General features: G+C 41.0%; 2 protein-coding genes across 2 annotated transcripts in view; both read right to left on the reverse strand.

The window, feature by feature from the left end:
* Positions 1-7108, reverse strand: part of pdlim2 (PDZ and LIM domain 2 (mystique)) — a 70774-nt gene extending 63666 nt beyond the window's left edge. The window contains exon 1 of the mRNA XM_079896407.1: positions 6768-7108. The gene's annotated coding sequence lies outside the window, so the exon portion shown is untranslated. The remainder of the gene's footprint in view (positions 1-6767) is intronic.
* Positions 7109-9229: 2121 nt separating this feature from the next.
* The window catches only part of sorbs3 (sorbin and SH3 domain containing 3), a 67101-nt gene continuing 53039 nt past the window's right edge, over positions 9230-23291 (reverse strand). Inside the window, exons 20-22 of the mRNA XM_079897903.1 lie at positions 20790-20884; positions 20572-20678; positions 9230-10608 (exon numbers count right to left, since the gene is read on the reverse strand). Coding sequence (XP_079754029.1) covers positions 10547-10608; positions 20572-20678; positions 20790-20884 — 264 coding nt within the window. The 3' untranslated portion in view covers positions 9230-10546. The remainder of the gene's footprint in view (positions 10609-20571; positions 20679-20789; positions 20885-23291) is intronic.

Genomic DNA, 23291 nt, shown 5'->3' on the forward strand with positions numbered 1-23291 from the left:
TGAACGCCTAGTTCTGCAGTAATTACTGCTCCTGCAACCGCTCCAACTGAAACTTCTTTATGGCCTAAAGTCATCAGAAACTATCCAAGATACTTTTGCAAAAAGTGTTTTTCACCTCATGTTATCATCATAATGCTCTCCCAAATCAAAGCATAGCATCCTGTTAAAACAAGTTAAATTAGTGTTGAGCTCAGCCAAGGCAATTGTTGTGCATTGCAATTTGCACACATTTACCCTGAGGTACATCTCTGGCATTTAATCACAAAAAAAAAAAAAAGTTGTGACATGGTAAATAAAGCATAATTATTATTTTATTTTCACACAGTAAACACCTTGAGTGACTCATCATGGGCTAAAAAGCTGTTCTCCAAGAGTAACGGGAAAAGATGCCAATTTCAGTATTCGGATCTGTGGGAAAGTTATTAAATCGGAAGCAGTTATATAACAGTTTTGATTCAATGAAGTGAATGTCTTCAGTGGGTGCTTGAGTGCCTGTGCAAAGCACTATTCCTAAACTTTGCCCTCATTTGACTGGAGTTGTTTTGGATTACAATTAAACAACTCTGGTGGAAGATGTGAAAGAATTCCAGTATAACAATACCACATGAGATGATCAAAATTAGATATGGCATGGTGTATTAGCATATAGTGTCTGTCTGTCTGTCTGTCTGTCTGTCTGTCTGTCTGTCTGTCTGTCTGTCTGTCTGTCTGTCTGTCTGTCTGTCTGTCTGTCTGTCTGTCTGTCTGTCTGTCTGTCTGTCTGTCTGTCTGTCTGTCTGTCTGTCTGTCTGTCTGTCTGTCTGTCTGTCTCACAACTCAAAGTCCTCCAACAGCTCTAAAATAGCCAGGATTTTTCGTTTACACTTGACTCAAACTGATATCACTATTAATTTGGTTCATTTCACTGGGACTGAGAGCAGTTTGCATACATTTTGGCTTTTAAATTAACTTTAGAAGAAATCATATTCAGACCATCTCAGGAAGTGGACAGTTTTTATTTTAACAATATTAAAAACATTGCTGTTAGCAGAAAAACTTCAAAGACTTTAATAAGTCCCTTACAACTGAACATGAACACAAAGTTTAGCATTAAATTCAATTAAGAAAAATTACTTTACAAATTATTTTAGTTCCAGACCTGCTTCTCACTCCAACTTCAACAACGTTCTGTAATTTATTACATTTGACAGTCATGCAATGGGGAATGGAGACTACGTCAATAAGTAGTTTTATTTTGCATTTGATTAAATCTTTCAATTCCTAAATGTTGATTTGCTATGTTGAAAAACTATGTTTTTGTGATAATAGAGGATTTGTTCTATAGCTTGAATTATTAGATGTTACAAGTACAAGCCATTATTTATTAATATTTAACTTAATACTATTAGCTCTTGCTATTGATGTGAAACTGGTATCAAGAATTGTGAAATAGTGTGAAACTACACACTCCCCTCCCATCACCACAGACTAATTTGTGACTTTTCAAAGTGTGTCAGCTAAATGCATTTAAACATTTGGCAAATGCTTTTATCCAGAGCAACATACTGTACACTGCATTCAAGTTCATGACCTTGCATTGCTGGCACCTTTAAACAATGTGACCAGGGTGTGTTCTGAGTTTGAAATTACTCTACAGACGTACGACATATTTAGTATTACAATTAAAAAGATTTAAAGAATGAGCAGTACAGTAGCAAATCCATACAGTGATTCTAGTCTTGCAGCACACACCAAACCTACTGAACATACTGTGCTTTATCTCACATGATCCACTCCCATGAGTGAGCTTAACAGTCACACCTGCCCAACACACACCCAGTCAGTACAGCAGCGCACTAATGCCACAGCAACATCAACACCTCCCCATTCTGGTTAAAAAAAAGCCAAAATAAAACATTCCTCACATTCTTATCACATTCAATGTCAGTGAGTCAACTCTGCTACCTTGCATCTTAATGTAGAAACATCAAACAACACCGTAGACAAGAAAAGAACGCAAAGGGCGTTGGGTGGGGACGAACAATAGAAGCCATGACCTAAGTCTGAATAATGGACTGTGTGTTGGTATTTGAAAATTTCACCTAATGAATCATTACAATTCCACATTCCAGTAGCGGCTAATTACCGTGAGTTTTCGATTTTTGGTTGCTTAAAGGATTCACTCCTCGGCTGTTATGTTTTGTTTGGCTGTGACTGTCATAGAAACAGAACAAGAAAGATATTATGAACATGACTCAAGAGCAGGAGGTATTCACAAGCTCTACGTTCTGACAAGTATGATACATTCTTCCCCACAGGCCACAAAGTCACAAAAAGCTTTAAAAAAAGAAAAGAAAATTAGTTAATAGGCTACAATGGTGGTCCTTTGCTTTACAAGACATAGCATAATGTAAGACTGTCACGACAGCAAAGTTTCAGTAGTTTATACCAAAACCTATATACCAACAAGTAGCCTAAATATTATACCAATACTACAGTTAAATTGCACACTTCTTGTTACAACATTTCATATATATATATATATATATATAAAAATGCTACTGTATAATGACTAAAACGGTAATTGTACTAATTTAAATCAAATTAAACTACATTAAAAGTTCAATTTAATTCAAATTAAGTTACATTTAAAGTTGAATACCGAGGGTTAGAAGTTAAAACTTAAAACAATAGTGACTACTGAGCTCACCACAATATAGATCAAATCTCAATCCAGATGCAGTGTGCAGGATTCTCCTTTAAGATTGGGGATTGCAATGATTTATATATGCAGACACAGTCATGAGTTCAGATCATCCGAACGGTCTCAATAGCAATGATAGGCAGTGGTTAAACTGTCGTGACTCTTTTTGCAGAGGAAGTGGTAAGAGGAGAAGTTTTTGGTAAAGTATGGCTGGAATAGAGCACAAGTTCAATTACAGAAAACACAGGGTAGATTTTTCCCTGAAGAGAGAAACTGTGGTGGTGCAGACAGACACGCCATCATTACGACTACCATATTATCCTGTTCACAGACTTTAAATAAGAACATAGACAGCCTTTTAACTGCTACAAAACAGAGACACATCACACAGGAAATGTGGTAAGAGACACAGACAACCAGCAACAAGATACCACATTGTGCGCACAAACAACTGAAAGTACTAGAAACGAGAAACAACTGCTCTCCATCATGCAGAGTGTGATTTTCGGTGAGAGTGCATCTTTTTTTTGCCCTTGTACGGAGATTGTTTGGGCGTATATTATGCTAATAACTGTGCACCCTCATTAAAGATGCAGTCACTCGTACTTAACTTCACAGTTAAGAGGAAATGCAAGGCATGCAAAGAAGTGTCTCGTCTTCCAAAGTATGTTGCAATTGCGACTTGCAAATTCACACAGCAAGATGATGTTTAGTCAATGAGAATCTAAATCTCAAACATTTACCCTGTTTGATTAAAGGGAAAGTAGATGGTATATGTTCACATTTGTAATTTATTATTTGTGATTTATTACAAAATATCCCTTCATTTGCTCAAAGCATAGGCCTACGTGTGAACGCACCTTTGTATAATCTGGATTATTCACCTTTAGAACAAGGTTTAAAGACAAATTTGTGCCTGTGCACCTCCTTGTGTGAGAAACTTTTCTGAGTCTGCACATAAAAGAAAAGACGATTATGAATTGAAAAAGGTTTTTCATCATCAACAGCAGATAACGGATCATATCAGTGTCAGTGTGCAATTTCCTTTCTATTTGAACACATGGTGCAAATTCTTGCTAAACCAAAGAGAGACACGAAATTTTGCATACTGCATGCTGAAAACATCCAAGAACCGCCGTTTTCGAAGAAAAAACGCTCCGTTTGCTGCCCACTATGAAATAACCATCTGAATATGGAACTGTATGGGAATTGTTGTTTTGCATGGGATGCTATTTTGTGGTCCATTTGACTATCAAAACCATAAGCGGTACTGTATACTTGCCTTAGTGGTCTCTGTACACGGCTGATTTATTGTACAGCTGACAGGGTTTTAGCGCAGAGGCTGAGTGCAATTATAAGACATGTTTGTGGATGTTATGTCTTCCACAGCCTGTTAGCACTGAGTATATCTGCATAGAGAGCAAGAGCCAGGAGGCATCATTCTCAAAGAAAAACAAGCTCACTGGGTGGGAATCGAGTCCCAAGTCTAGGTCTGACCCACCAGATGAAATGTATAAGAAATATTATTTATATTACCTCTAATGAAGTCGTATTGGTAGAAATATGCCAGTTGCTATTTTAAGTTTACTCTGTATGGTTACTTTTCATTTTATTTTAGCACTACTGACTGAGCTAGTTTAGCATTTATGCATCACCAGTTGTATTGATATTTTGAATTAGCTAGTATTTTTATATTTTACATTCTTTAGTTTATTTTTTAGTTCATCATTTTTATTTGTTTTAATTTGTTACTTTTAAAGTGCCCAATTATGGTTTTTGGCCCAATTATTACCTTTCATGCAGCATATAGCGGTTTATGAATATAAAGGGTCAGCAAAGTTTTAAAGACCAAAGAACACAACATAAAGTTATTGTCTCCTAAAAGAAAGAACCGATTCTGAACTGTCGAAAGTTCCAGTCTTAGTTCCTGTTACATACCTACGTAACAATGTGACAAATTTGCATAATGCCAGCCAATGGCTCTTCATTGGCTGCTGGTGAACGTTTACTTTGACCCACCCTAATGCACTAGTTGTAGCTGAGGCCTGAAAGAGTTTGGTTTCATGTTGTCGAAATGTCAAGAAATCGCTGTTTTCAGCGCTGCGAATCCACTTTCCACGCATTTTAAAAGGATAAAGATCGACGCTGGAATTGATACGGAAAAAAAACAACGCCATTGTTCCTGTTCATATCACTGTGTTTCATTCACTATGAAAGCCTCCGGAGCAGAAATTCAGGTTTGGTAATGGATGTTTCGTTTCTGATATGCGCTGTAAGTGGTAGACCAATCACAACTAACTGGACCGTCTGACCAATCAGAGCAGAGTAGGTTCACGAAAGGGAGGGGTTTAGAGACATGGGCTGCATCCGAAATCTACTGTATAGTAGAGGGAAAACAGTATGTGACAAAAGTAGTATGTCCGAATTCACAGTACTCATAAAAGAGAAGGCAAAAAATACCCAGATTTTTACTTTAAGAAAAATGTAGTAGTTAACGATAATCCTGAGACTGAAATTTACTCTATTGTTTGCAGTGCCAATTAATTGCCACGCCAAAAAAAGTACACTGAATTGAAACGTAAACAAAACAAATGAATAAGAAGAATGTGTGTTTTGAGGTGATGGAAATTGGGTAGAGTAACAGAGAAGGTAAAATCGAGGGATGACAGAGAAGAATTGCACAGGTGGAGACAATAGAGAGGTACAAAAGCACTTCCAATGGGTTTGGTCATGTGAATACAGAAACATGTCTGGCTTTTCCCCCCCATCCATTCAAAAGCACTGCTCAGTCATCATTCGCATTCAGTGCCCAGCCTCAAAACTGCTTTCTGCTCACTTTAAACCTACAGAGAGCTGTGTTATAGCAACAATACAGCAGCAGCTGGTAGAAACTGGTGATTTTTTTTTAATACAACCTCCGATAAGCCAGACATCTATTCATTTCTGAGGCTACCATACGCCTTTGGATAGTGTTGATGCCTGACGTGTTAAGCTGTAACCCTTCACATTATTCTGCATAACTGAATCCAAATTATTCCAGTCTGTCCTGGGGTAAAACCTCAACCAGAATACAAGAAATTCCATACCCTCAAAAAGTAAATACAACTGTGTGTATACACTTTCCCATCGCTGTCAATTGAAGAAATTACTGTATGTCTCAAAACCAAATGAGCTGCCTGACAACATTTTTGGGGCATCATAGGCAGAACAAATGAAATGTTCTTAGCAAATGCAGTGCACACTGACATACAGAATCTCAATGTTTATCACGCCAAAAAAAAAAAAAAAAAAAGTATATATATTGTCTCTCTTTACTACTGTTTCAAAATCCGAGTCCATTATAACGCCACACGTTTTAAAGCTTTAGATGGAGTAACATCTGGTTATATTCTAAACTCAACTCCTTAGTCATGTTCAAAGTGTAAGGGTGTCCCAAGGTTTTTCACAATCCATTAGGACCTCCACCTCCATCAGCTAGTTTAAAATCCACATAGTCTCATTTGTTCTCTTTGGTCTTTGTGAGAGCATAGTGTGCAAAACAAAAGAAACCTTTGAACCATTTACTATTTGTATCTGTTTATGAATTTATATATTTATCTAGTTTTATCTCATTAAATGTAGGCTACAGTAGTTTGGTCTAATTTTGAAGTTTTTAAAAATCTGCTTTAAAAAATGTATACAAACCGTAAAGAATCCCATTGAAAACTGGGCTTTTGAGTGATGGAGAACTACATGCTCATACTCCTCTGAATCAAGCTGCAGTGTTACAGCTGTTGTGTCGATTTACATGGCACATTAGACGCAATTCATCACTTAAACAAGCTGAAACACTCAGTTTTTCGACAGTTTCTGCGTAGGATAGTTAGACTTGTCAAGAAAAAAACTCCGGATGCATTAACAGTTGCGTTGCTGCAGTGGTAACAGTGAAAGACTAAAGGATGCTGAACTGATGCCATGTTTCTCTCACCTGAAGTACGCAAATGCACAGTATGAACATAGGTAGCACTTCTAAATATTAAAAATACAACATAATACCGGTATATGTCTCATAAACTTGTAGAACCTAAGGGGAAAATGCGCTTACCTGGTAAAGAGTTGGCGCGCGGTGAAGAGTGTAATCACAACGCTGGGTTTGACACCTGTGCGCGGATGACGTCAAAAACACGCACGCGTTCTGTGTGAGCGCGGAGAATCGCCGCTCTTCTTGCACAGTCTCACTCTGTCAGTTTCCTAATGCAGAACTGATTGAGACACTTTCAGCGCGTCAGTTTTTAGGCTGTGCACTCCATGTGACCAAATTCCCACACCGCCCAGGTTTTTTTCAAACTTTTCCCAAGAATGTTTCCGCTGTAGAGATGATGAAGCATCATGCGCGCGGTCCTCACTCACATGCCACGTGTTGCTGTCAAAATAAAGGCTGGGGGTGGGCACGCGAGGGTGGCACGCGGGGCGGGTCGAGTCGAGTAGGTGGGATGAAACAGAAATATGATTTTAAAAGAAATTATTATGAGACTCAGTGCTAGTGCGCCACCTGCTGACGATGGTAACTAAAGGGAAATGTGCTTTATTCTCTGTTTAAAATACAATGATTTAATCTCTTATAAACATTTAGAATTAAGATTATAAAGTCTCCTTATAGTTATACTATATGCAGAATATATATATATATATATATATATATATATATATATATATTAAAAAATATCTATATTTTAAATACATGCTATTCTTTTTCTAACTTTTTATTCATCAAAGAATTAAAAAAAAGTATCACAGGTTATAAAAAATGTGTTTTGGAGAAAAACATTTATTTCTTAATTTTGATAGATAGATAGATAGATAGATAGATAGATAGATAGATAGATAGATAGATAGATAGATAGATAGATAGATAGATAGATAGATAGATAGATAGATAGATAGATAGATAGATAGATAGATAGATAGATAGATAGACAGACAGACAGACAGACAGACAGACAGATAGATAATCATTAATCAATTAATTATAATTAGATAATTTTTTTCTGTATTTTTAATCAAATAAATGCAGTCTTGATGATATATAATATATACTATATGTTAGTAATTTAATTAAAAAAATTTGATAATTATTTATAAAAATCTAAGGTACTAAAACCTGTTTCATATACATTTATATAACTTTTTCACAAGTCTAGAATTAGTTGGTTATGGCATCATAAAAAGGGCTGAGTATAAAGCTTTTATCAGTGCAGCGTCACAAATCTACCAAGTTTTTAAAAGATCTATTATTATTTGTCTGTTTTGTAACATAAACAGGCTTTATGTGTCATTCAGCATTACAGATCTCACAAAATCAGTCTAAATCAATCAGTACAATCTCAAAACACACTTTTTCATCTACGTATGTGTTTTGGAAAATGACAATTGCCTTTCGCTGAAAGATCATGTCATCTTGTTCTCAAGGCTAATGATTTCATTTGTTCCGTAGGTGTGTTGACTAATGAAAGACAGCTTATGAATTACAGCAGAACCATTTACTGTAGACCAGGCACTGAAATGTATTCAGATTGGACAGTGTAAATAATTGCAATGATTCGAATTAGACTCTTAATGAAAGGAACAAGCAACCAAGGTTTTTTCATTATTTATTTGATCATTATCAAAATCTGTGAGTACCTTACATACTACAATACATTGTGTGTCAATAAAAATATATTATCTTTTTTTCCCATTATTCGATAACTGTGCGATAACGATTCAACAATCTGTACAACAAAATGCAATCAGCTACTTCAGTTCCCAGAAAAATTAAAACAGAAGACAAAAGGAGTTAATGATGGAATTCAAATGAATAGAATGAACATCGTTTTTTTTTTGCACTGTGAATGACTAACTGCAAATCATGATGTTTGTTTGATCAAGACTTAAAGTCCCGTTCACACTAAGAACGATAACTATAAAGATAACGACAATGATAACTTTATTAGCGTCCACGCCAGCAAACGATAGCGGTCTGTTTATTCTATGCGCGCACTGCAGTTCTGTCGTCTGTCACTTTAAATGCTTTTAAACACTTTAAATGACCGAACTTTTCCTCTCCGGTCGCCCTACAGGTTGGAAGCGGAATTGTCCATTACCACTGTCGTAAATAATTTCGCCGCCCACAGCCTACTGTCGCACGCACAGTCGCTGTTTATCTAGCACCGGCTTTGGAATGAACAATGTCCACAGACAAGGTAGAGTATGTTGCATGATTTCATGAAAGTATGATGTATTGCGACATCAGAAACGAAGGAAAACTAAATAATGACTATTGTAACGCTTGACGTAAAGCAAGTCAAATTTGTAGTTTTCTTATGTCTCATTCGAACTACACAAACGCGACCCGGTTTGGCAAACTTGCATAGTGTGGTTATAGTAGATATAGGGCTGCAAAGCAAATCCAGAAGTGCCTTTCACCCTGGTACGACTTGATGAACCGCTGATACGATTTTGGAAACATTATTTTAAGGTAAAAAATTTTCCTTAGTGTTGCTTTAAAGCCGGATGGATTCTGATTGGATGTCAATGTTTTTATCGTTCATCAGCTGGAAAAGAAATTCAAAAAGTGATCCCAACAATATCGTTTCACTGTGCCGTCCCGTCACCATTTTTGTTGTGATGTGGATTGTGGACTCTGCTATTCTTTTATATTTATAACGATTTTTATAACTAACTGTATCTCTATCGTTAAGGCCTGTTAACACCAAGGACGATAACCATAAAGATGACGATATAGTTCTAAAAATCGTTCTCAGTATTAAAGAATAGCAGAGTTCACACCAACGCTATAATGATAGCAGCAGAGAAAAGGTTGGAATCACTTTCAGAACGATTTTATCCAGCTGATAAACGATAAAAACACTGACAGCCAATCAGAATCCATCCTGCTGTAACAAGCTCGAGCATTTAAAGTGACAGAACTATCTTTATCGTTATCTTTACAGTTTTCATCCTTGGTGTGAACGGGCCTTTATAGTTTTCGTCATTGGTGTGAATTGCCCTCAATTGCATTAATGTATGTTCAATTGAATATGGTTTTAGATAGGCCTATGGATTAAAATAGTTTATATAGTCAGAAACCATGTTTAATCTAGTTTGGGTGGAACCCACCACTGATTTTTCACTGAGCAGGAGACTTATCCATACAAAAGAGTTTGAAACAGCACTGACTCAACACTTTCACCCTGTCCTAAAGATTAAGATAATGTTGCATGCTGGGTTTGTTACACAATAAACGTGAACCAGTTTAAACATTTGGAGGCAATTGCATTAAGCGTTTACATACACTTGATAATGATTGCAAAGGCTGCGGCGGTGTTTATAATATGATGTGGTGGTCAGCTAAGCCAGCAGGTAAATGACAACTGTGATGATCGTTTAAAAAAAAAAAAAAAAACATTGATGTTTTTTTAACCATGTCTTAGATCCAGATCCTCAGGATATGTAGTGTTCATAGCAAATCTGAAACCAAAATGGAGGTAAACTTTACAAAGACATTGGGTAAGTAAGCTAAGATAACGTCAATAGTGTTGGTGGATTCATCACAAATACACACATGTGAGTGATCATACTGTGACAAACCCATCTGTGTCCAACATCTGTAAGAGTAGTTACTATGGGAAACATGGGCACCATAGTAATAAGGTGAGGAGTGCACATGCTTGGTGGATGATGTGAAGGAAGAATTTGTAAGTATATATTTGTGTGTGAAGAGGGGCAGTAGTTTTGTAAATAGTGTACAGTGACAGTACAGACAGAATGTATATTGCATTGATTAGTGGTTGAGCCTGTAGTGTCAGTGAAATAGAATCTGCCAGGAAGAATTGGTGGAAGCTCTTAAACTGGTGCCACATAGTTGCCAGGGAATGTTCCAAAAGCTTTGGTCCTTCCAGACGTACCTGACAGGAAGAGAAAATAAATGTCATTTAAGCAAGAAAACAGATGGCACAAATAACTACCGCTCTGCTAATACATACAAAAAATTTTCTGTTGATTATGAGATGCACCGATGGTGGAAGTTACTGTAACGTCACAATCGGCCAATAGAGGGCAGTACAGGGAAAGTCTTTAAAAGATACATATTTCAGTTTTGTTACATGCTGTTTATGAGCAGAACTGTATATTCCGCTGTGTTATTATCTGCAACAATTTATATACACTACAATTCAAACGTTTGGGTTCAGATTTTTTGTTGTTGAAAGAAATTAAAACTTTTATTTATCAAGGAAGCGGTATATTAAACAAAAGTGACAGTAAAGACATTTATAGGGCTCTATTTTAATGATCTAAGCGCATTGTCTAAAGCGTACGGTACAAGTTCATTTAGGGCGTGTCTGAATCCACTTTTGCTAGTTTAACGACGGGAAAAATGGTCGGCGCGCCCGGCGCATGATCTAAAAGGGTTGTCCCTATTCTCTTAATGAGTAATGGGTGTGTTTTGGGCTTTACGTGCAATAAACCAATCAGAGTCTCATCTCCCATTCCCTTTAAATGCCAGTTGCGCTGGCGCCATGGCAGATTCGCTATTTACATGGCGGAATTTGATAGTGGAAAGACCGAACGGGTCTCCAGAGCGCAAACGGATCTGCTCGTGCGCGAGGTTAAAGTGCAAGCAGACCATCTACGGGACAAGCCGGATTCCACCATATCTTTATGTACACAATAATAATCTTTTACATTGTAATCCTTTTATTTTTAATATTTTGCTAGTTTGTGTGCTGCTGCGTGCCCTGTGTCTGTAATAAGCAGAGTGTGGTGGATTTTTAATAGATAAAATAGTAAACTGTATATCAAACTAACCATGTCTCTAACATCTAACCTTACTTCCTTTTTCAGGCCTAACATGATAACACTTTGAAACTAAAACTGTACTAAAACGTTCTGTCCTGTGTTTTTGAATGCTGTATGTTGTGTTGCCATACCCCTTTTACTTTGGTTGTGTGAGTGTATAAATAATTTGGAAATTGAAGCTAGACAGATGACTAAATTTGAACCTTGTGATTAACAATGAAGTAATCATTAAAACAAAGTTTGCTTTACCTAGTAACAGAAGGGTTTGCATGTGAAGAACCAGTCAAATTCATACAGTATAATTTTGCCATACCTCCCTATTCTATAAAAACTGTTGTATTCAAGTTAACTGGTGGGATTCTCAATGGAATTTGTTAAGAGATCCTCCGGCCTTACTTCTTCTTGGGGGAGATTCTCTGAGAACTGCTCGAGAGATCCTCCGGCCGTGATTAAAGCATTTAAAGGACATTTGCTGAGGTCTGTTTGTTGATTATTCCTGCGCAGGAAGTAAGCTAGTTATGGGAACAGGTATTAGCACCCAGCCGACGTCGATGTGTAGACGCGCTAGGGTACAGAATTAGACTCACGCGCTAGACTAGAGTATAGGATTAGACTCAGCCGATGTTGATGTGTAGACGCGCTAGAGTATAGGATTAGCACCCAGCCGATGTCGATATGTAGACGCGCTAGAGTATAGGATTAGACTCCGCCGATGTCGATGTGTAGACGCGCTAGAGTATAGGATTAGCACCTAGCCGACGTCGATATGTAGACGCGCTAGAGTATAGGATTAGACTCAGCCGACGTCGATGTGTAGACGCGCTAGAGTATAGGATTAGACTCAGCCGACGTCGAAGTGTAGACGCGCTAGAGTATAGGATTAGACTCAGCCGACGTCGATGTGTAGACGCGCTAGAGTATAGGATTAGACTCAGCCGACGTCGAAGTGTAGACGCGCTAGAGTATAGGATTAGACTCAGCCGACGTCGATGTGTAGACGCGCTAGAGTATAGGATTAGACTCAGCCGACGTCGATGTGTAGACGCGCTAGAGTATAGGATTAGACTCAGTCGACGTCGATGTGTAGACGCGCTAGAGTATAGGATTAGACTCAGCCGACGTCGAAGTGTAGACGCGCTAGAGTATAGGATTAGACTCAGCCGACGTCGAAGTGTAGACGCACTAGAGTATAGGATTAGACTCAGCCGACGTCGATGTGTAGACGCGCTAGAGTATAGGATTAGACTCAGTCGACGTCGATGTGTAGACGCGCTAGAGTATAGGATTAGACTCAGCCGACGTCGAAGTGTAGACGCGCTAGAGTATAGGATTAGACTCAGCCGACGTCGATGTGTAGACGCGCTAGAGTATAGGATTAGACTCAGCCGACGTCGATGTGTAGACGCGCTAGAGTATAGGATTAGACTCAGTCGACGTCGATGTGTAGACGCGCTAGAGTATAGGATTAGACTCAGTCGACGTCGATGTGTAGACGCGCTAGGGTATAGGATTAGACTCAGCCGGCGTCGATGTGTAGACGCGCTAGAGTATAGGATTAGACTCAGCCGACGTCGAAGTGTAGACGCGCTAGAGTATAGGATTAGACTCAGCCGACGTCGAAGTGTAGACGCGCTAGAGTATAGGATTAGACTCAGCCGACGTCGATGTGTAGACGCGCTAGAGTATAGGATTAGACTCAGTCGACGTCGATGTGTAGACGCGCTAGAGTATAGGATTAGCACCTAGCCGACGTCGATGTGTAGACGCGCTAGAGTATAGGATTAGACTCAGTCGACGTCGATGTGTAGACGCGCTAGAGTATAGGATTAGACTCAGCCGACGTCGAAGTGTAGACGCGCTAGAGTATAGGATTAGACTCAGTCGACGTCGATGTGTAGACGCGCTAGAGTATAGGATTAGACTCAGCCGACGTCGAAGTGTAGACGCGCTAGAGTATAGGATTAGACTCAGCCGACGTCGAAGTGTAGACGCGCTAGAGTATAGGATTAGACTCAGCCGACGTCGATGTGTAGACGCGCTAGAGTATAGGATTAGACTCAGTCGACGTCGATGTGTAGACGCGCTAGAGTATAGGATTAGACTCAGTCGACGTCGATGTGTAGACGCGCTAGAGTATAGGATTAGACTCAGCCGGCGTCGATGTGTAGACGCGCTAGAGTATAGGATTAGACTCAGCCGACGTCGAAGTGTAGACGCGCTAGAGTATAGGATTAGACTCAGCCGACGTCGATGTGTAGACGCGCTAGAGTATAGGATTAGACTCAGCCGACGTTGATGTGTAGATGCGCTAGAGTATAGGATTAGACTCAGCCGACATCGATGTGTAGGATTAGATTCAGCCGACGTCGATGTGTAGACGCGCTAGAGTATAGGATTAGACTCAGCCGACGTCGATGTGTAGACGCGCTAGAGTATAGGATTAGACTCAGCCGACGTCTACACATCAACGCGCTAGAGTATAGGATTAGACTCAGCCGACGTCGATGTGAAGACGCGCTAGAGTATAGGATTAGACTCAGCCGACGTCGAAGTGTAGACGCGCTAGAGTATAGGATTAGACTCAGCCGGCGTCGAAGTGTAGACGCGCTAGAGTATAGGATTAGACTCAGCCGACGTCGATGTGTAGACGCGCTAGGGTATAGGATTAGACTCAGCCGACATCGATGTGTAGACGCGCTAGAGTATAGGATTAGACTCAGCCGACGTCGATGTGTAGACGCGCTAGAGTATAGGATTAGACTCAGCCGACGTCGATGTGTAGACGCGCTAGGGTATAGGATTAGACTCCGCCGACGTCGATATGTAGACGCGCTAGAGTATAGGATTAGACTCAGCCGACGTCGATGTGTAGACGCGCTAGGGTATAGGATTAGACTCAGCCGACGTCGATGTGTAGACGCACTAGAGTATAGGATTAGACTCAGCCGACGTCGAAGTGTAGACGCGCTAGAGTATAGGATTAGACTCAGCCGACGTCGATGTGTAGACGCGCTAGAGTATAGGATTAGACTCAGCCGACGTCGATGTGTAGACGCGCTAGAGTATAGGATTAGACTCAGCCGACGTCGATGTGTAGACGCGCTAGAGTATAGGATTAGACTCAGCCGACGTCGATGTGTAGACGCGCTAGAGTATAGGATTAGACTCAGCCGACGTCGAAGTGTAGACGCGCTAGAGTATAGGATTAGACTCAGCCGACGTCGATGTGAAGACGCGCTAGAGTATAGGATTAGACTCAGTCGACGTCGATGTGTAGACGCGCTAGAGTATAGGATTAGACTCAGCCGACGTCGATGTGTAGACGCGCTAGAGTATAGGATTAGACTCAGCCGACGTCGATGTGTAGACGCGCTAGAGTATAGGATTAGACTCAGCCGACGTCGATGTGTAGACGCGCTAGGGTATAGGATTAGACTCAGCCGACGTCGATGTGTAGACGGACTAGAGTATAGGATTAGACTCAGCCGACGTCGATGTGTAGACGCGCTAGAGTATAGGATTAGACTCAGCCGACATCGATGTGTAGACGCGCTAGAGTATAGGATTAGTCGATGTGTAGACGCGCTAGAGTATAGGATTAGACTCAGCCGACGTCGATGTGTAGACGCGCTAGAGTATAGGATTAGACTCAGCCGACGTCGATGTGTAGACGCGCTAGAGTATAGGATTAGACTCAGCCGACGTCGAAGTGTAGACGCGCTAGAGTATAGGATTAGTCGATGTGTAGACGCGCTAGAGTATAGGATTAGACTCAGCCGACGTCGATGTGTAGACGCGCTAGAGTATAGGATTAGACTCAGCCGACGTCGATGTGTAGACGCGCTAGAGTATAGGATTAGACTCAGCCGACGTCGATGTGAAGACGCGCTAGAGTATAGGATTAGACTCAGCCGACGTCGATGTGTAGACGCGCTAGAGTATAGGATTAGACTCAGCCGACATCGATGTGTAGACGCGCTAGAGTATAGGATTAGACTCAGCCGACGTCGGTGTGAAGACGCGCTAGAGTATAGGATTAGACTCAGCCGACGTCGATGTGTAGACGCGCTAGAGTATAGGATTAGACTCAGTCGACGTCGATGTGTAGACGCGCTAGAGTATAGGATTAGACTCAGCCGACGTCGAAGTGTAGACGCGCTAGAGTATAGGATTAGACTCAGCCGACGTCGATGTGTAGACGCGCTAGGGTATAGGATTAGACTCAGCCGACGTCGATGTGTAGACGCGCTAGGGTATAGGGTTGTACTCAGCCGACGTCAAAGTGTAGACACGCTAGAGTATAGGATTAGACTCAGCCGACGTCGATGTGTAGACGCGCTAGAGTATAGGATTAGACTCAGCCGACGTCGATGTGTAGACGCGCTAGGGTATAGGATTAGACTCAGCCGACGTCGATGTGTAGACGCGCTAGAGTATAGGATTAGCACCTAGCCGACGTCGATGTGTAGACGCGCTAGAGTATAGGATTAGACTCAGCCGACGTCGATGTGTAGACGCGCTAGAGTATAGGATTAGACTCAGTCGACGTCGATGTGTAGACGCGCTAGGGTATAGGATTAGACTCAGCCGACGTCGATGTGTAGACGCGCTAGGGTATAGGGTTGTACTCAGCCGACGTCGATGTGTAGACGCGCTAGAGTATAGGATTAGACTCAGCCGACGTCGATGTGTAGACGCGCTAGAGTATAGGATTAGACTCAGCCGACGTCGATGTGTAGACGCGCTAGAGTATAGGATTAGCACCTAGCCGACGTCGATGTGTAGACGCGCTAGAGTATAGGATTAGACTCAGCCGACGTCGATGTGTAGACGCGCTAGAGTATAGGATTAGACTCAGTCGACGTCGATGTGTAGACGCGCTAGAGTATAGGATTAGACTCAGCCGACGTCGAAGTGTAGACGCGCTAGAGTATAGGATTAGACTCAGCCGACGTCGAAGTGTAGACGCGCTAGAGTATAGGATTAGACTCAGTCGACGTCGAAGTGTAGACGCGCTAGAGTATAGGATTAGACTCCGCCGACGTCGATGTGTAGACGCGCTAGAGTATAGGATTAGACTCAGTCGACGTCGATGTGTAGACGCGCTAGAGTATAGGATTAGACTCAGCCGACGTCGATGTGTAGACGCGCTAGAGTATAGGATTAGACTCAGCCGACGTCGAAGTGTAGACGCGCTAGAGTATAGGATTAGACTCAGTCGACGTCGATGTGTAGACGCGCTAGAGTATAGGATTAGACTCAGCCGACGTCGATGTGTAGACGCGCTAGAGTATAGGATTAGACTCCGCCGACGTCGATGTGTAGACGCGCTAGAGTATAGGATTAGACTCAGCCGACGTCGAAGTGTAGACGCGCTAGAGTATAGGATTAGACTCCGCCGACGTCGATGTGTAGACGCGCTAGAGTATAGGATTAGACTCAGCCGACGTCGATGTGTAGACGCGCTAGAGTATAGGATTAGACTCAGTCGACGTCGATGTGTAGACGCGCTAGAGTATAGGATTAGACTCAGCCGACGTCAATGTGTAGACGCGCTAGAGTATAGGATTAGACTCAGCCGACGTCGATGTGTAGACGCGCTAGAGTATAGGATTAGACTCAGCCGACGTCGATGTGTAGACGCGCTAGAGTATAGGATTAGACTCCGCCGACGTCGATGTGTAGACGCGCTAGAGTATAGGATTAGACTCCGCCGACGTCGATGTGTAGACGCGCTAGAGTATAGGATTAGACTCAGTCGACGTCGATGTGTAGACGCGCTAGAGTATAGGATTAGACTCAGCCGACGTCAATGTGTAGACGCGCTAGAGTATAGGATTAGACTCAGCCGACGTCGATGTGTAGACGCGCTAGAGTATAGGATTAGACTCCGCCGACGTCGATGTGTAGACGCGCTAGAGTATAGGATTAGACTCCGCCGACGTCGATGTGTAGACGCGCTAGAGTATAGGATTAGACTCCGCCGACGTCGATGTGTAGACGCGCTAGAGTATAGGATTAGACTCCGCCGACGTCGATGTGTAGACGCACTAGAGTATAGGATTAGACTCCGCCGACGTCGATGTGTAGACGCGCTAGAGTATAGGATTAGACTCAGTCGACGTCGATGTGTAGACGCGCTAGAGTATAGGATTAGACTCAGCCGACGTCGAAGTGTAGACGCGCTAGAGTATAGGATTAGACTCAGCCGACGTCGATGTGTAGACGCGCTAGAGTATAGGATTAGACTCCGCCGACGTCGATGTGTAGACGCGCTAGAGTATAGGATTAGACTCAGTCGACGTCGATGTGTAGACGCGCTAGAGTATAGGATTAGACTCAGCCGACGTCGATGTGTAGACGCGCTAGAGTATAGGATTAGACTCAGCCGACGTCGAAGTGTAGACGCGCTAGAGTATAGGATTAGACTCAGCCGACGTCGAAGTGTAGACGCGCTAGAGTATAGGATTAGACTCAGCCGACGTCGATGTGTAGACGCGCTAGAGTATAGGATTAGACTCAGTCGACGTCGATGTGTAGACGCGCTAGAGTATAGGATTAGACTCAGCCGACGTCGAAGTGTAGACGCGCTAGAGTATAGGATTAGACTCAGCCGACGTCGATGTGTAGACGCGCTAGAGTATAGGATTAGACTCAGCCGACGTCGAAGTGTAGACGCACTAGAGTATAGGATTAGACTCAGCCGACGTCGAAGTGTAGACGCGCTAGAGTATAGGATTAGACTCAGTCGACGTCGATGTGTAGACGCGCTAGAGTATAGGATTAGACTCAGCCGACGTCGATGTGTAGACGCGCTAGAGTATAGGATTAGACTCAGCCGACGTCGAAGTGTAGACGCGCTAGAGTATAGGATTAGACTCAGCCGACGTCGAAGTGTAGACGCGCTAGAGTATAGGATTAGACTCAGCCGACGTCGATGTGTAGACGCGCTAGAGTATAGGATTAGACTCAGTCGACGTCGATGTGTAGACGCGCTAGAGTATAGGATTAGACTCAGCCGACGTCGAAGTGTAGACGCGCTAGAGTATAGGATTAGACTCAGCCGACGTCGAAGTGTAGACGCACTAGAGTATAGGATTAGACTCAGCCGACGTCGAAGTGTAGACGCGCTAGAGTATAGGATTAGACTCAGTCGACGTCGATGTGTAGACGCGCTAGAGTATAGGATTAGACTCAGCCGACGTCGAAGTGTAGACGCACTAGAGTATAGGATTAGACTCAGCCGACGTCGATGTGTAGACGCGCTAGAGTATAGGATTAGACTCAGCCGACGTCGATGTGTAGACGCACTAGAGTATAGGATTAGACTCAGCCGACGTCGATGTGTAGACGCACTAGAGTATAGGATTAGACTCAGCCGACGTCGATGTGTAGACGCGCTAGGGTATAGGATTAGACTCAGCCGACGTCGATGTGTAGACGCGCTAGGGTATAGGATTAGACTCAGCCGACGTCGATGTGTAGACGCGCTAGAGTATAGGATTAGACTCAGTCGACGTCGATGTGTAGACGCGCTAGAGTATAGGATTAGTCGATGTGTAGACGCGCTAGAGTATAGGATTAGACTCAGTCGACGTCTATGTGTAGACGCGCTAGAGTATAGGATTAGACTCAGCCGACGTCGAAGTGTAGACGCGCTAGAGTATAAATATTATAGGCCCAGGTAGACTTAGGTCAGATGAGATAGGACTTAGTTAGGTTTAGGGAAAAATCTACGACAAGAGTGTACGCAGTACTATGCACGTTGTGGACCCACCTATATAGGCGCTTATTACTAACGTGCTCTTTAAATAAAAGAAAATATTGCACCATTGACTTAAGACCAGGTCTGTGTTGGTCAATGGTGCAGTCTATTTCAGTTGCCGCAAAATAGCAACGCACCAACAATGCGCCTGAACACACCTGGTTTTCAGACCAGCACGCCCATGGGCGCAAATGCATTTGCTATTTAAACAATGTGGCACAGGACGTGAAAATGATAACTGCGTCGGGCTGAAACTAGCAAAAAACACTTGCGTCACGCTTGACGCTGCATTGCACCAGGTGTGTGATAGGGCCCATAATGTTACAAAAAATACATATTTAAAATAAATGCTGTTCTTTTGAAATTTCTATTCATCAAAGAATCCTGAAAAATTGTATCACGGTTCCATGAGCATATTAAGCAGCACAACTGCTCAGCATTGATAATTATAAGAAATGCACCAAATCAGCATATTAGAATGATTTCAGAAGATCATGTGGCTTTTAATCAAATAAAAGCTGCCTTAGTGAGCATAAGAGAGTCAGCGAAAACATTACAAAATCTTACTGACCCCAAACTTTTGAACGGTAGTGTTTGTAATAATTCTGGACTGTAAATTCTGACACATATTTATATTTATATTCTTCATAATAAAATTCTATAATACTGTATAATATTCTATTATTGGCAATTTCAAATTAAAAAGCACCTACAATTATCTTCTACTACACAAAAATAATATCAATAGTTTAAAATGCTAGAACTCAATTTAGGCATCGCATTGCAAAATCTGATACCATGGTCTGGGTGAAAACTCGATTCTGATTGGCTGCAGGGTGTCCATTAAAAAGTGATAGAGGACAAACCGTCAGGCATAACCAGGGAAACCAAGTTATTGTTTGTAAAAACTTTAGATTTCGATTGTAAAACTAATTAAAATATAAACTAATGTTTTAAAAATGTGTTATTTAATGCCCTTCGAGGTGTCCATTGTCAGGTATTAATGGACTTCGGCGGAGGCAATTATAGACTCCGCTGCGCGTCGGACGGTTCACGCCTCGCCGTCGTCCATTAATACCTGACAATGGACACCTCGTCGGGCATTAACCCTTACATAATCAATATATAACTATCAAATATAATTGATCTATAATACAAGCGATAGTTGATATGATACAAATGTATCATGCATCCCTAGAAACTATGATTAGTCTCTTTACCTGTAAAACAGTAGCCAGAATAAGCTGTAAAGTGGAGCAGACTTTATGCTAATAGTGCAAGTAGAGTTTTCTTAAAGGACGATTACCTACAAACCAGCCGTCATCACACTTCTCTATGACCTGAACCAGGTCTCCTTCTCTCAACTCCAGCTCATCTTTATTCTGGGGGTTATAGTTGTAAACCGCTTTATACCTGAATGCAAAGAGAAAGAGTGAATGAAAAAGAATGATATCAGTACAATATAGCTGGATTTGTGTACAGATGCCTTTGAATTAGGTCAGAAGTAGTGAATAATGTACTCACAGTTGTTGTGAATGACCCTTGTTCACAGGAGATCGTGATGTGGAGGGAATCTTAACCTGTGCGTTGGGCTGTGAATATTGTGTTCTGGTCCCATCCTAAAAATGATTGTTAAAATTTAGTTTTGTTTTACTATAAAATATCTGTTTTCTATTTTAATATATTCTGAAAACATATTGATTCCTCTGATAGAAAAGCTGAATTTTCAACTCTTCAGTGTCACATGATCCTTCCTTCTAATATGCTGATTTGGTGCTTAAGAAACATTTCTTCTTATTATACAGCCTGTAATTGGTAATGTTATGCAGCACGCACAGCGATAACGCCGAGTTAACAAACAAAGTCTTTATTCCAAGTAATAAATACGCAGGAGATATCCAGAGAAACACAGGTAAAAACACAAACAACATAAACTGAAACGAGAACCGACAAGGGACTGAACAAAACAGGGGGCTTACATACAAGACGAACAATAACTGAAAGGTGATAATTATACATAATCATAGAAACAAACGAGGAGATAATCAATAAACTGAATGGAGCAGAGAAACAGAAACTAAAAACAGAATAAAAAAATCCAAACCGTGACAAAGTTTAAAAAGTTTCATGACAAAAAGTAGGCTATCCAAAATGTTTTTAAGTGTGTATGTGGTGAAAATCAAGCTTTTAATGTTGTTTATATGTCTATGTGGTGTTTTTAATATGCTTTAAGACAAACCATGAGCAAATTCATAAGTCAACACCATTGCTGAATATTTTCTCCTCAGAACCAAAGACAGTCTCAAAAACGCCGTTTGAAATCGCTGGTGTTTCTGACGTCACAAACGACCTTGTAACCAATCATGTCAACGTGTGATCGTCAACAAGTGGATCTCTGAGCTGGTGTGAGTGAGTGGAGGCGGGGCTAATTTGCATATTCATATAATGAGGCAAGGGTGTAGAGTTACATTTAACCCTCTGAGGTCGGCAAACGCGCCCGCGCGTTTTGCTGGATTTTCTTCACATTGTAGAACTATAAACTTAAATTACTCCGTCATTTATGGTCATACAGAAAAAAGAAATATAAAAAAAGAATCTGTGATATTTCTACTTTTGTATGTCCACTTACAATCAAATCAAAACACTGTGCTTTTGTAAAATAAAGAAAATAAACAGGGTGTGCGTTCTGCCTCTCCGTCGCAGTGAACTTTTTTTTCTTGAGCACGTCTATAAACTGAAACAAAACTCAGCGAATACTTGTCACACATTTATGAGCCATATACCTTTATAAACATTTAAGTGTGTACTTTTAAATGATCGGATTCAAACTGAAAACAAATATTATCTGTTTAAGTAATTTGTATAAAACCAACAAGATGTCCAGCTTCTCAAACGCTTCCTAATTATTTTTAATTTGAACACGCCCACTCGCGCAAAAGATATTCACATGCAAATCTCCACATGGAACGCGAACTCGCTCGTTACCTCAACAACAAAACACCAAAACACTTCACAAGTCTCTGCTTTTCGTCGAGTTTGAAAGGCGCACCGTGAGCTTACATTGGATTTAGGCTACCTCAGAAGAAGAAGAACGCGATTTGAAGACAAGAAAGATGTAAGGTAAGAAATTCTTACATATTAGTTTGTTATTGTTGCATAAATTTCACATTGCAGTTGAACTGTTGCTAGATATATGGTGAATATTATAATATTTAGACCCGTGTTTACTGTTACTGTGTTTGTGGATATCTGCTCAAACGTAGATATGTATATGGTAACCATAATGTTTTATATTTGAGTGCGATCGCGTTTGAATGTATCATATTTTGGATCGTGATCGCGTTTGCAAACGGCTTCATGTTTTTACTATTATCTCATTTCATATCCTCATAACGAATGGAAACATTTGAAGTAACATGATAATCAATATATTTTTCTCTAGCTTAGTTGTTACTGAAATATTTTGGAAGATTTATAGGCTGCTATGGTTATTGTTATTATTATTTTATGCAGCACTGCGCATAGCCTATGCCTACAAGGCACAACAAACCTGGTTTTCATTATATTATATATTGTTGGAAACATTTGTGTGTGTGTGTGTGTGTGTGTATTCTGTGAATTTTTAAAAGCAATTTTAACCAGAAAAATCTAAAATGTATTCCAAAAATCGTGCAGGCCTTTCTCTTGATATCAGTATGTTCACTTTTTTTTTTTTTCAGGGACCAGATGCCACTGAGTCCTGCTGACTTCAACATTCACATGAGTCTCTGTACATGAACATGGTAAAGTGAAAATCAAACACCTTGGAAATGAAAGGTATGTACAATGTTTTTAGGAATGGCACAAAGGTCTCGGTCTTTGGATCATTGGTTTCAATGAGTGCTTTTTTGTCATTTGTTGTGTATCTTTGGATTATGTTGAGTTGTAAATAAATCAAACAATCTAAAACCCATTCTTTTTAAAATCTCCTCATTCTTTGTGCAAGGTTGCTCAGAATGACAGGGCCTGATAGCTCCTAATAGGGCC

This window comes from Squalius cephalus (assembly GCF_949319135.1).
Source record: "Squalius cephalus genome assembly, chromosome: 16".
Classification (NCBI taxonomy): domain Eukaryota; kingdom Metazoa; phylum Chordata; class Actinopteri; order Cypriniformes; family Leuciscidae; genus Squalius; species Squalius cephalus.